General features: G+C 45.9%; 1 protein-coding gene across 5 annotated transcripts in view; it reads left to right on the top strand.

The window, feature by feature from the left end:
- Window positions 1–1,017: 1,017 nt before the first annotated feature.
- Window positions 1,018–14,750, top strand: part of Rbpms (RNA binding protein, mRNA processing factor) — a 153,081-nt gene continuing 139,348 nt past the window's right edge. For 3 of the 5 annotated variants that reach the window (XM_055593359.1, XM_055593361.1, XM_055593358.1), the window contains exon 1: window positions 1,018–1,378. In XM_055593359.1, coding sequence (XP_055449334.1) covers window positions 1,313–1,378 — 66 coding nt within the window. In that variant the 5' untranslated portion in view covers window positions 1,018–1,312. The remainder of the gene's footprint in view (window positions 1,379–14,750) is intronic. The other 2 variants (XM_055593362.1, XM_055593363.1) reach the window with 1 other exon arrangement.

A 14,750-nucleotide genomic window follows, 5' to 3' on the forward strand; every position in this document is an offset into this window, starting at 1 on the left:
GAAAATGGAAACTTCCTTAACAATAATGCCAGCTTCCGCCTATTGTAAACCACAATTGTGCAAGAGTGAGTGGCTAGGGGCCGGGGCTCGCCCCGTCTGTACTCTCTGAAACCCTGGGAGATTATATGTGTATCTGTCTCCTCCTCGGTGAAATGAATACATACGTTCATTTCACTGACGAGGAAGCTATGCGGTCATCCCGGCGTTGGGAAATTGCTTTGATTCTCCAGAGGTGAAGGTCCCGACCTTTGAGGGGCACCGAGGGACGGTCAGCCAGCAAGTAGAGACGGAGTGCCTGCTGTACTCCAGGTAGCCCACGAAAGGAGTGGCGGGCTGGAGAAGGGCAACAGGGCGCGGTGCCCTGTCCCAGGAAGGGGCTCCCCGAAGAGCGAAGTGAACAAACCGACCCCACACCAGTCTGACGCCGGCTGTGCCATTCTCAACAGGGGCCGCCGGAAGCCCAGAGAGCGATAGCGGGCCACGCGGGGGGGCGGGGGGAGGACGGGGAGGCTTTGCGGGACTTGGGGCACCCGCCGTGGGCTGGCAAGCCGCGTCCTGCGAAAGCGGGGCTCGGCGGTGGGCTGTCCCGCGTGCCTGGCACCTTTCCGCGCGGGAAGGACTGGCCAGGACAGCGGGTTTAGGTGCACCTTGGTCGTGAAAAGCAAGCAAACAAGAGTAGCACGCTTCAGCACCCCCCCTCCCCAAAAAGCTCGGCCCCCCTCCAAAGCCCACCCGCGCCAGGCAGCTGGGACATCCAGGCCCTCGGGGCTGGGGAGAGAGAGAGAGAGAGAGAGAGAGGTTTCGACCTCCCTTCCCTCGTCCTCGTGACCCCGGTGACCCCCACCCCCCCACCCCCAGCCCGATGAAGCCCCGGGGTCCACCGCCCCGCCCCGCGCCCCTCCTCCCGCGGGGGGCTCCGGCGTCCGGAGCCGCGTCCCTCCGGGCTGCGGCCGGCCGCGCACGTCCAGGGAGGGCGGAGGGAGGAGGGAGGGGAGGGGACGAGGGGAGGGAGGAGGAGGAGGGCGAGAGAAAGCGCGCTGCGTGCGGCCCCGCTGCCCAGAGAGCCTGCCAGCAGCGCGCCCTCGGCGGCTCCGGTCCCAGCCGCGCCCGCCGCCTCGCCTCCTCCGCCTCGGCCGCGTCCCGACTCCGGGGCTCGCCCGGCCACTCGGAGGGTCCCCCCGAAGCCGGCTCCGGCTCCCCGCAGCGCCGCCCGGCTCCAGCCCCGGGGAAGGTAGCAGCGGGCGAGCGCGCCCTCGCCCCCACCCCCCAAGCCCCACGCCCCAGCCCCGCGCGGAGACCAAGGACCGGGAAGATGAACGGCGGCGGCAAAGCCGAGAAGGAGAACACCCCGAGTGAGGCCAACCTTCAGGAGGAGGAGGTACCGAGTGGGGGTCCGGCTCGGGGAGGGGGGGACCCCGGGACGCCGCTGCGTCCCGTGGGCGCGGGGCTGGCTCCACGCGCGTCCGCGTGCCCCAACGTTATTGCATAACTTTTGAGGACTTTCCCGAGACTTTTGTAAGTAGAGAGCTCAGCTTTGTCTGCCCGGGATGTTAAAAGCGGAATCGAGAGCTGACTCCCCGGTGACCTCAGATGATTGGGACCAGGGAGGGTCAGGACTTGGGTTCTGCGTCCGCTGCTGGGAGTTGGAGGGGGAGGGAGTCAGGGTGAAGGAAGAAACTCTGGGAAAGTTTTCGGTAAGAGGTACTTCCGACCCCGGCTCCCCTCCCTCCCTGTCGGTGTTAAAAGTTCTGGGTGAAATATCCTCTTAGCTGAGACATTTTGGATTAATAGATAACTCATCAGCCGCATTTTTCTCTGATGAGTCGAAGACTCCCGCGGAACCTGGGAGATGTCGAATTTGGGGGGAAGGGGGAGGCGAGAATAACAAGGGCTAGAAGCGTTGGGTTCACCAAAGGCAAGGCACATGGAGGTCATTTTTATAGGAAAAAAAAAAAATCACGGTTTTTATGTGGTACACTCGGAATGACGATTAAAAACGGTTTGCGGCTGTGGTGCGTTTCTTGCTGAGACCCTGGAGTGATGTGTGGGGATGGGGCTCCGGAATTTTGTGCGTTTTGTGGACAGCCTGTCTTGACTTCACTCCTCCTGCAAGTGGATTACCTGGAGTCCGAGAGACTGTACTGATCTTTTTAAGGTCTCCCAGAATTGAGTGTGCAGACGCAGAAACTGTAAAAAGGGTGCTTGTACAGGTAACTTACATCCTGATAAGGAGGGTGAACATGACCCAAACCGACCCTAAAGTGGTTAAAGTGGTGAGAATTTTGAGACCCTGTGTGCAATCTAAAATACCGAGAGTGAAACCAAACGTTAAGAAAGAGTTCGTCCACCTGTGAACTGCCCGCTGGAAGAATGGGAACTGTTTAAATGGGGAAGGCAGAAGAGACCTAAACTTATGCAAAACAACGCAAATTAAGATTTTACTCACCACGGTCGGAAAGGTGGTGCACCCCAGTGCCTTGAAGAAAAGCTGGAAATTGCCTCCCCGCTTGAAGAGATTACCCACGTTATCAGCAAGTATTGCTTTGGAAAGTTTTGTTTATGCTGTTTTATAACATAGCCTGGAGTCAGCAGCAAGTTCCGGCTGTTTTTTTTTTTTCCCCCAGTTTATTTCCTGACCAGTTAAACTTATTTTTAAAAAATGATGCCTGCTTGCTTTTTAAGAAATTGCTGGGGTTTAGCAAGTTTTAGTTAACACAACAAGGTAACTCATTTCTGATTTGCAGTACCTGCTGAAAGATGGATCTTGTGAAACTTTCTTTTTTCCTTCATCTGGTTCAGAAAAAAGTTGTAACTGGGAGAAAAAGCTCATTAAAAGCAGCAGAAGCCAAAGTTTTGTTCTTTTAAAATGATTTTGGAAGATAACAGAACCCCATAGTTTTGTTTGTTTGTTTGTTTGTTTGTTTATTTATTTTAAGGTTTTGGTACATAACAGTAGATTTGTCTTCCACACCCACTTGACTTAAAATTATGGCCAGTCAGCTTTTTCTCTTGATCCATCTCAGCTGAGAACACCAAGGTTCCCCTCCTGATCTTGTCCTATAAGTGCCCTTGTTGGACCCTGGTGGTGCAATCATCTGCCTTATTTGCCCTGTTGCACTGACAGTTTCCTTTGTTGGGTAGAAATAAGAGGTGTGTGTGATTCTAGGGGATGTTAATTTTTTTTTTTTTTTTTAGTGAAACGTGTTATTTGAGAAATAAGGAAGATTTCAGTTAGAGCTGAGGTTGTGCAGCATAGGAGTGTATAAAACACACACCATGAAGAGTGAGCTTTAGTTACATGAATTTTTTTTTTTTTTGTACTAGGAAATGAACCCAGGACCATGGGCATGCCAGGCAAGCACTCTATCACTACCTACTTTATACATTTTATTTAGGAGTAGGGTTTCCTAGGGTGCACAGTCAGGCTTTGAACTTGTCTTTCTGCTTAAGGGTACTGGGATTAAAGGCATTTGTCATCATACCTGGCCAGCTAGTGTAATTGAAATATACAGGGAAAGAAAATGGGTGTGAGTGATCCAGGTAATTTTATCATAATTCTCTCTGTGTATAGTTGGAAAAAATAGTTTTCTTCTTCTTCTTCTTCTTCTTCTTCTTCTTCTTCTTCTTCTTCTTCTTCTTCTTCTTCTTCTTCTTCTTCTTCTTCTTCTTCTTCTTTTTTTTATAACCCTGAAAGCCACAAGTAAAATAAATGGAGTATTTGGTGAGTCCTATTAGTGTGCTTGTCATGATACAAAACCACAACACTGGACCCATTCCCTGCCCAACCAGAGGATCAGCAATTTGTTCCAATATATTGAAGAGTCCTGGAGTGGTCTCTAGTAAGCAGAACACACACGAGTGCTCACACACATACACATATCACAAGTGTGTATACATACATGAAGGCAAGAGAAGAAAAAATATGCTTGTTGTCATTTCTGGTGGCCACTGAACTGAGTTGGCAAAGTGAGGTCCAACCATCACTAACAGGAAAAAAAAAAAAAAAAAAAAAAACCAGTTTATTTCCTAAAACACCCAGGGGTTTTAGACTTTCTTCTACATTGGAGAATTCAAGGCTTTCTTTTCCCTTTCTTTCCCAGCTCCTCCTATCATCCAGTATGTTTTAACCCTAAGCCCCTAGTGGCTTATTCTGCAATAATGACACTGACATGCTTTTGTGTGGAAGGCAAAGTCCAGGATTTAGGAAAAGTTTTTACATCTTTCTGTGGTTGAAAAGTTTTTGAGAATCTGTGCTGTGCTTAAAATCGCTAAAATATAGCGATTTTAGGATTTTGCAGCTGTGTAAGAGATTGATTTTTCTAGTGCGTTGTGTAGGTATGCTCTTTGCAAGTTTTTCTGCAAAGACAACCAGTTGTCAATCTCACTGGGACCTGAATGTTGCAAGTGTTTTGTGTGTATGCACAAAGTAGTGGATTATTTCTTACATCATTTTTACAATTAGGAAAGTAATAAAGTAATTCTGGCAGGAGGATTGAAGCTTTAGAAGCTAGCCTTAGCTACATGGCAAGGCTCTGACTTGAAACAGAAGTTCTTAATTAAGTGTGTTGATGAGTTCTTCGTTTTGTAAGGTAGAGCCAGGTGAATTTCTGATTCTGAGGCCAGCCTGATCTACGTAGCAGGTTCTAACCCAGTCAGGGCTACATAGTTGAGACACTGTCTCATAAGTTTTTTTTAAAAAAGATTCTTACAATGTGTCTCCAATTGTATGATCTGTTTTTATTAAAGTTAATAAGTATGCAACTAATAAACTCATAATTTGTCATAATTAACTATTATTAGTAAGTTTTAATGCATTCAAACATACTGAGACTTTCTGCCTTTCAGAACCTATAGATGAGTGATTATCTTTTTTGAAATAAGATAAACATTTATTTGGTTTTATTTTTAGTTTCTTTCATGTCATTGGGTACTTTTTGGGTGACTCACCTTATGTTGAAGCAGTTTAAAATATATCTCAGTTCTGGGAAAGCAGTATAAGGACTAATTAAATCAGAGAAGCAAGGGTTGGCTGTGTTGATTGAAGTGTCTGGCAGAAATTGCATAAAGTCAGATCTTAAGAGGGTCATGCAATTTTTACCTCCAGTCTTTCGGAGTGCTTAGTATTTTGCCAAAGCATTGGGGGTTGTAATTTTTTTTTTTTTTTTAACAGTTGGCATAGAGAAAAGGCAATGTCAAAAAGGTAACATGAAGATGACGTGTCATGACTTCAGGGAGGGATCAGGGTGGTTTTCTACAATTTAACCCATTGTTGCAAACCAAATCTAACACAGTAACCATGTTTCAGTCATGGGATAGGACTTGGTGACAGTGATTTGGATGGAAATGTGACCTCATGGTGTCCCAAGAGTACCGCCAATATGGCGTGAATTTTGTGTTACTTTGCCATAAGTGGTTTTCTAGTCTCTCTATCACGGACTGGTCTTTGTAGTGCTCTGTTGGCGGTGCTCTGACTTGATCCTTTGGTAGAGGTAGAGGCTTCTTTGGAGACATTCTGTCACACTGTTTGTAGAGAATCCTGTTTTTCTGCTGAATTCAGTGTTAGCGCTCAGGCAATAAACTGGGAACCTGGCAGCAATGATAGAAATTAGGGTTGTGGTTCTGAGAGATTTTGGCAGGAGGCATCAAAACATGTTCTGGCCCTTTGATTTAGTACATGTTAGGAACTTACTCTAAGGAAATGGGTGGACTAAAGATTTCTTTCTAGGAGTGATTATTGGAGGCTTGTAATGGTGAAAATTCACAGAAACTGTTCAACAAAGGGAAACTGGCTAAGGAAGTCATTATGTATGTAACTCCATAGGGAATGTTATGCAGTGCTTAAAGGGTATGCCCTTTAAAAATGTATTTATTACTCACTGTTTTTATATCTGTAGTGTGTATACAGTAACAAAAGAAGGGTCTGGAAGCTAAAAGTCTGAAGTCAAGGTCCTGGCACTGCTGCCTGGAAAATTTTAAGGAGGATCCGGGCTCCAGGCATTCTGAGGACAATGTTTTTGGTGACCAGACCGTAGTTTTCAAGTTTTAATCGATTTTTTTAAATATTATAATACAATTACCCCATTTCTCTCTTAACTTCCCCCTCCAAAAAGTTCTTTAAAATAAAGTTATGTAATCAAACGGGCTAGGTACAGATCATTGTGAATTGCTTTCTCTTTCATTTCCAAATCACCATGTAAACAAGTGATGCCAGGCCTTTCGGTTTGGAAGATTTTGTTAAATTCCTTTGTCATCCAGGTAGGTGTAACTAGCTGTCAGGTTGGTCAGATTTGGCTTACACACTTGCCTTGGGCTGGACTCTGGCCTGGTCTATTCTGTGTCTCACTCTTCCATTTACCACAGTTCATTTCAGTGATCTTCAGCCACTCTCCATGTTCTAATATTCTTTCTCAGCCGATGAGGCCATACAGCCAGGTCTTGTGATATCCCAAATGCAACAACACAGCCCTGGGCTCCACAGAACAAAAGTCCACATGTGACACACACTCGAGATTGTACTAATCTACTTGGCAAACCCTTCTCCCAATTTCTTCCTCTGGTCTGGCCCACGAGTAGCAGGATTCAAGCTGTTTGCGTCCACCACTCATTTCCATGGAGGCATTTTTTCCCAGGAAGTTCTTTGTCATCTCTCGGTTCCTAGGTCATCATCGCCTGTCATACAGTTCTACAAACAAGATATATGTCATCTACACACTTCCCCATGCCAGTCCCATTGTCACACACACACACACACACACACACATACACACACACACACACACACACATATATATATATATATATATATATATATATATATATATATACATACACATATATAATCCTATAAGTATAGAATTTGGAAACACATGGCAGCTACTGAGAATCCTTTGCCTGTTAGAGATTTCAGAAGGCCGTGAACCCACGTAATGGGAGATAATCTTTCTCACCTGTGGTACTTGATGGTACAGGTGAGTCCATCAGATGGACTAGTTCATCCCTCGGAACTACTGGGTTCTTGCCATTAGAATTTGGGTTCTCCTGTGGAACTCCTCCTGGTCAGGGTCTTCCGGAAGCCTTAGCTAGGAGGAAGAGCAGGGAGCTCCCCCTGTTTCCAAACAATCCCGCTCTGTGTGACAGCCACTTTGGAATGTTTGTGTTCAGTTTCATTTGGCACCTTAGTGTCTGCCTGGGGGTAGTGGAAAGGGATTGCAAACGTTCCTCTTGAACAGTGCTTGCTTTGGTCAGAGAAAAAACTTAGGGAGGAATGAGGAGTATGAACCGTAATAGCTGGAGCAAAAGTGGGTGCATAGTTCACTGGACTGGAAGCTCAGGGAGGACCAGGGCTTGAAATTGATGCCCCGTTGATAAGACCCTACCCGTGCCAGACTTGATGGAGATGAGCTTCTGTGAGGGTGAATGGGCTAGAAGTTTGCACACACACATCTCTATCTTTAATGTGTACCAAGAGATTATTTCAAACAACTTTAATGCGGTGTGTGTGTGTGTGTGTGTGTGTGTGTGTGTGTGTGTGTGTGTAGAGGAGGTGAGGGGTGCTTGATGTAATCTGGAACCCGAAGCTAACTGAAGGCCATGTGCTTGAATTTATGAGAATAAAGTTGCCCGTTTGCAGAACAGAGAACTATCAGAGTCATTTAGCCTATGAAAACTTCAGAAATATTTTTATCCATTCACTGAGGATATAGTAATCGCTGATATTTACTTATGTAGAGAAACAGGGTCTCTCTTGGCCGCCCTGGAACTTCCTGTGTAGACCAGGCTGGCTTTCAGCTCACAGTAATCCACCTGCGTGTGCCTCCTGAGTGCTGAGAGTTAAGCATAAGCCCCTGTGCTTAGCCAATCACTGACCCTTGCTTAGTTTTTTCTGTGTGCTGTATTACAGGTTTAGCACTGGGCTGCTTATCACCATATTTAGTCCTCACAAACTAATGCAGGTTTTTTTGTTTTTTTTTCTTCATGTTTGTGTGTGTTTGTTTGATACAGTATTACTGTTTAGTCCAGGCTGTCTTTGAACACAGGACTCTCCTGTGTCAACCTCTTGAGTGCTAGGATTACAGGTGTGTCCCACCAAATCCAGCTAAAGCAGGAATTTTGGTATTCTTTTTATAGGTAGGCAACTGAGGCAGTGTTGACATTTGACTGACTAATTGGGGAAGTAAAGTAAGGCGTAGACCTAGGAGGGATGCTAGGATCCGGGAGAGGTATTTTCTGCCCTTCAGTTGCTCTGGGGTTTTTTGTTTGTTTGTTTGTTTGTTTGTTTTGGTACCCACCCCACCCCAGACAGGATTTCTTTCTATAGCCCTTAGCTGCCCTGGAACTCTCTGTAGACCAGGCTGGCCTGGAACTCAGGTCTGCCTGCCTCTGCTTCCCACGGGCAGGGGTTAAAAGGTGTGCACCCACTACAACTGGCCCAGTTGCTCCTGCATAAATGGGGGGGGGGGTGGCCATGCAGAAACGAACAGGTTTAATAAAGCATGCCATGAAGGTTGAGATAGATGGCTTGGGCTGGAAGCAGGCCCACTCTGGAGAGGGTGGTGAAGCTTTCTCAAAGGAAGGAGAGTCAACGGTTCAGCTGGATCTGAAGACGTCCGTGAAGACAACTGAGTTGTAGGGGAAAGATGACAGGCAAGGAGTTGGTGCTGTGTGAATATTCAAGGCTCTTTTTGGGGAGCGGCAAGCAAAGCCAGAAAGGAAGCATGTGTTTAGAGGAAGCTAGGGAGGGAACATTCGCCGGCAGGATGGGAGCAGTTGCTTTCCCAGCTTGGAAGTGGGGCCTCTGTCCTCTCTTAGAGGCCAAGGGGTGGATGAGTGGCACAAAGCAGCGTCTTATTCCAGTGGGGCAGGACATGTAGCCAGTGAGGCCCCAGACTCAAGAGAGGAGGGACCAACCCCGACCCCTCTTTGGGATCTCTTTTGGATGACCAGATAAATGGTGGTTGGTTTACAGAAGTACAAACTGGGTGGGGGCAGCTAGGATTGATGACGGCTGAGTTCGGGGTGCCCCGGATAGGCCAGATGTTAAAGTACGGTTTTTCAGAACAGTTCTCATGTAAGCTGGTCATTGAAAATGTGGCTCATGTGTGGATGACTGTCCAAAAACTGAAACAGGCTCCCTGGGAAACCTCGTGATGAAAAGCGAGAAAAGAAGAAAGGCTTCTGAGGAAAAGGGAAAAATTGGAAGTTCTCAGGGAAAAAGGAATAATTTTAATGCATAAAGATATATTACTTAGAAACTGCCTGGTTATAAATGCTAACAATAATATTTGCTATTTTTATTAACTGGGGTCAGGGAGGAATCAGAAATATCTAGGTATATATAGTATTTCTCTCTCTCTCTCTCTCTCTGCTTTCATCAAAGTCTGAGGAGTTTGTTTTTTCCCAGTATATGTCATCAGTTCCCAGACTTGCAGTTTTTTCTCACTGAAGACTAAGCTTTGTTAAAATCTTTAGAAGCTTGAATTTTGTTTTTATTTTTACTGGAGGTTTAAAAAAAAAAAAAGGATGAGCTATTGGCTGCCTGAGGTCATGTGTTCTATGTTGCTGTTTTCATTTATTCACTTTCCTTCAGGTTTGCTGACTTGTTTGGTACCCTGGACCGGAACTTAAAAAGAAAACAGTCACAACACATAACTGCATATCTCGTAAGGTCTAACCTTCCTGCAGCCATTATGATGCTAATGAATGGCAAGGAGGAGAAAGAAATGGTAGGAATAAATGAGGTTCACACCAGGAAGAGAGGCCAGAGTTTCGACCTGTAATGCAGCTTTGTTGCACCAATTTAAAAGGCAAAAGAAATGCTTAGGCATCCTAGTTTAATCCTGGCAGCAGCTGGGATTTCCGCAGAGGTATGAGAAATCTGAGCATCTCAGAATGGAGGGCCCATCTCATCAGCTCTTAAAGTTCCACCTGCAATGAGTCCTTCCTTTCCAGGAGTGACTGTTAATGATAAGGGTCCTGAGTCCCCCAATTCCTTTCTGTCACCAGGTAGATAATGCTGGCCAGTGGCCAGTGTGATCCCAAGAGAAATCCGACAGATGATTTTCTAGTTGACTCTGCAGGATCTCATTTTGTGAAAATTCTTCCTTGCCACCTCTAGGCTGCATAACTTGAGGCCGCCGGGGACAAGGGGACAAGTGCAAAAGCGCTATCTTATTACTGAAGGAGCAGAATTTCCTTTGTGCTCAGAGGGGCAGTTCGACAGAGGTCTAATTGCTTTGCCCAGCATGTGTGATATTCAGGACTTAGGATGTGTGAGTTTCCAAAAGACATCTGTTTCTGGATGTAGTGTTCCTCTGGGAGACACCATGTGATGGGGGAGGGCAAGTGAGGGCTCCCCCTTACCTGCCCTTAGGTGTTGGGTGATTAGGGACCAGTCAGGGTAACATGTGCTTCTCACTCACCATCTCCTCTCTATTCTGAGTTCAGTTTCCTCTATGGCTAGGATTACTGAGTACTTTTCCAGTAATGAGCAACAGAATTGCTAAAGCGAGTCATGCTCATACTGGTACAGATTTCTTTTTCAAACTTAATATAAAGTAGTGGACATGGCCAGGCAATGGTGGCACATGCCAACACACGGGAGGGAGGCAGAGGCAGGTGGATCTCTGTGAGTTCGAGGTCATCCTGGTCTATTGAGCGGGTCCAGGACAGCCAAGGCTCCACAGAGAAACCCTGTCTCTGAAAGAAAATAGAAAAAAAAAAAAAAAAGCACTTGGGTTTTCCATGCTAGTTGGTTGACCATTTTTATAGCTAGTCCAAAGTGGACATTAGACATTAGTCCACTGCCCTCCAACCCCTCTTATTAGGATACCGGGCTTTTAATGGCTTAGGCTGGCTTTCAACTCACTATATATGTAGCCAAGGATGCCCTTGACCTATTGGCCCTCCCCCACCTGCTGAGATTGTAGCTGTTTGTTTGTTTGTCTGTTTGTTTGTTTGTTTTGGTCTGTGTGAATGTATGTGGGGGGCCAATGCTCTATTCCCGTCCCCACCTGCTCTGTTTTTAACATTGCTCTTCAACAAAGGAAGTGAGCTGTTATGCCATGTTTAGGGATAAGAAAAATGAGGCGTGTTGAGAAATTAAGTTAATTATTCTGAAGTTTTACAGCTGCTGGGTGGAAGCTTAAAAATTTCCAGTGGCACACGGGGTTCATGTAGCTGGTTCTTGCTGCACCTCTGGCCCCATCAGCTGGGACTCGAAGCTTTCATTTGTAATGCTTTAGTAGCTCCTTATTGGGTCCTATTTGCCTCAGGACCTTTGTGTCAGCCGTTCTGTATGCTTAAAAATTATTCCTGATCTTGTCATTAATAATAGTGTGAGTTTCTTTGTCATCCAGAAAGAGACCCGTGGCCTACAAATTTAAAGCAGCCAGCATTTCTACCATTGTCACACCAATTTGTGTCATCTCCATTTGGTTTCCAGGTAGCCACTCTTGACACATTGGATCTCGGACAGCAGGAACTTCCTGTCTTATTTAATACCTAAAAAAACAAAAACAAAAACCTGGAGTCTAGACTAGCTCCCAGAACTGCCCAATACTTTTGTTGCTTGTGAAATGCACACAAACCTGCCTTTGAAAGGATAAACTCTGTGTGATGTGGCCCCATGTCACAGAACCTTTGCAGTGGTTTCCAGATTGCTTTATTTATTCTCTCTCTCTCCCTTTCCCCATCTCTCTCTCCCTTTGTCTCTCTTTTTCTTTCTTAGCTTTCTTCTTTGAGGCAGGGTCTCTCCGTTATGTAGTTCTAAGCTATCCTGGAACTACTCCTATGTAGACCAGGCCAACCTTGAGCAGGCAGAGACCCACCTACCCCCGCCTCCTTAGTGCCAGGATTCAAGGCCTGAGCAACAGATTCCAGCTCAGATTAAGTTTTAATTGTTTCTGTATTTGAGGTGAATATTTCTGATTCCCTTGCCTCTGCTTAATTACACCAAGACCGGAAGTAAAATTTCACACACAGACACCCTTTTTTTTTTTTTGAGTCAGAAATTTTGTTTGGATGTTAGATGACTGTTGGATCCCTTGTGGGCCGGGCCGGGCAGCCCTTTTGCACACAAAAAAAGGACCTCTTCCCTTTTGTCCAGTTAAACACAGCCACACAGAAGCAGAAATGCAGGTGTGGCTGGAAGGAAATAACCGCCACAGTTGGCGGGTCTGGTAAATTTTGGCAGGTGTGACTCTGGCTTCCATAGGGTTAAATGTTTATAACACAGGGAGTTGATTTGGAATGAGGCTGACCACTTCTGAGCACTTCACTCAGTCTAGCCTTGAGCTCTGTTAGGTTCCTCCTTTTGCCTACAAAGAGAAGTTCAGGGTCATTCTGGCTTTGGATGGCTGGATCAGACTTCAAGCACCTGGGCTGCACTATGAAGGAATCCTTAGTAAGAGCTACCTCAGGCCCGACCCGCTTGTCTCTATAAACCCCAGGAGTAGTTTTTTGTTTTGTTTTGTTTTTATTTTTTTGCTTCTCACCGTGAAGAACAGATAACACCACAGGACTGAAGAAATGTGCCTTGTCATTTACTTCTCCTCAGACTGAAACCATCTGTTCGCTGAGCAGATGAGTGCAGCAGGAAAATGCTGGCCTTCTGATCGTCCTCATTTGTTGCCCAGACCTGACCTGGATTGGGTGGTTTGTGGTCCCTTTGTCTGATGATCTCACAGCCAAAGGTATTCTCACAAAAGTCAGTTGTTGGCCGGCCTGTCACGATCCTTCAGTTTTATTTCCTATCTTCCGTGTTCTCTGCGGGGACAGATGACAAGTCAGTTGAGCTGCTTAGGGAAACTGGCCTCCCTTGCCTTAACTAAAAGGGAGTGAGTGATTGTACAGGCGTTGCCTGCTGTGTGTTGAACGAGTTGTGATTCCCATCTCTCTACTTCCCATTTCCCATCTGTGACACCGAATGCCAAGACTTGTCCCTGGTGGGCCATTTGGAGAGAACACAGTCAAGCCTTTCCAATGCCGACTCTGTAGATTTGGTTTTATTTGTTAAATTATCTTTAATACGGGGAGGAGCGGTCAGGGTGGCCCTTCACTTTGCAATTCCTTTTTGCTGTAGAGAAGGGTTTCTGAGACCTGGTTCGCCTACCTGTAGTTGTTTCGCTATTTCTGTTTCTTACTGAGCACATTGTTGGCTCTCCTAGAGAATAGGGTGTGACTCTGTGGGTGTGAGCTGACTGCAGGAAATGACCCTCTGTAAACAAAAGGATTATTTAAGGCCCATCCTGAGTCTTTGTGCTCTGAGGGGTTACGGAGAAAACCAGAGCTTGCAATCTGGGCTTTAGCTTCTTTCCCTCTGAGAGGGAAGGGGGTGGGGGGCGGGGCATTTACGTGATGAATACCCCTCTAAAAGCAGTGGTTCTCAGCCTTCCTAACGCTGAAACCCTTTTATGAATAGTTTGCCATGTTGTGGTGAGCCCCAGCCATGAGATGATTTTATTGTTGTTATGAACAATAATGTAAATATCTGATATGCAGTCCTCAGCCTGAGAAGCAATGCTCTAGAGTCAAGCTGGGAAACACCTATCCCAAGAGCCAAAGGCCTAGGCGTTAGTCCTTCAGGAGGGCAGGGCTTCCTCCCCCACGGAAGAGTAAGAAAGGACCAGTTGCCAGGTGTCCAGAGGTATGCCCAGGAAGGCGAGTAGGTTTTACTCTGGCTTCCAGCTTTTGCTTAAAAGCCAGTGACCATCGGAAATCTGAGATATAATCAGAATGGGGAAGGGAGAAGTGCTGGCTCAGGCGAAGTAATCCCAGCTGTGAGGAGGCTGAGGCAGGGGCTGTGCTGGAGTGGAGACCCTCCCCATGCACAAATAAAATCAGATACTTTCCTCCATCTAGTCTGAACGTCCCACACTAGGAGGTGTCTGTAGGAGATAATCTTTAAGCTTACAACAACAGTTTTAATCAGGTTTCAGATACTGGACCCACAATGACATGTCCACCCACCCCAAAGTGACAGTTATATCAGAATCCGCACAGTGGGGGCCTGTATTTCTATTACTAGCTAAGTAGTTACTATGGTTTGTGCATGATCTGGGTGGGGGTGGAGAGATGTGGAGTATTTACTCCCAGGCATCAAACAGTTAACAACACCCTAAGTGCAGAGATAAGATTAAAGCAGCCATTTCCAGTTCTAAGGGTTTTATTTGTTTGCTAAATGTGCTGGGAAGCTCTGTATTTTAGTTGAACCCTGTGCAGGGCTCAAAGGATCCAAGTTTTGGAAATTGGGTTTATAGGGGAAAGTTATTCTCACTGAAAAACCCAATTGCTGAAATATTGATACATTTCCCTAGTTTTCTTATTGTGGTTTTTTTTTTTTTTTCTTTTTCCTTCTCTTGGTAAACCCAGAATCAAAGTGATGATGTCCCAAGCAGGATGTCTGTCCTTTCTCTGTTTTTTAGCTGATCAAAGGGAAGTGTCTGTGATCCTTGTGGGGATCTTGCCATTTGGTCATAGTGCACCCATTCCATCGACTCTGAATCTTAAAAACAAACAAATAACAACAAAAAAGCAAAAAACAAGAAAAATTTTAAATGGGAGAACGAGTTGAAGTGTGTGTGTGTGTGTGTTTGTATAACTTTGGGATGATATGCTGTGCGCCTCTGATTTCGATAAACATGCAGTTAAGATTTGTTTTTGTGGGCTGGAGAGATGGCTCAGTGCTTAAGAGCACCTGCTGCTCTTCAAAGGACCCAAGGGCAATCCCCAGCACCCACGTGGCAGCTCACAAC

The sequence above is a fragment of the Psammomys obesus genome, unplaced genomic scaffold (genome assembly GCF_907164565.1).
Source record: "Psammomys obesus unplaced genomic scaffold, mPsaObe1.curated_primary_1811, whole genome shotgun sequence".
Lineage (NCBI taxonomy): Eukaryota > Metazoa > Chordata > Mammalia > Rodentia > Muridae > Psammomys > Psammomys obesus.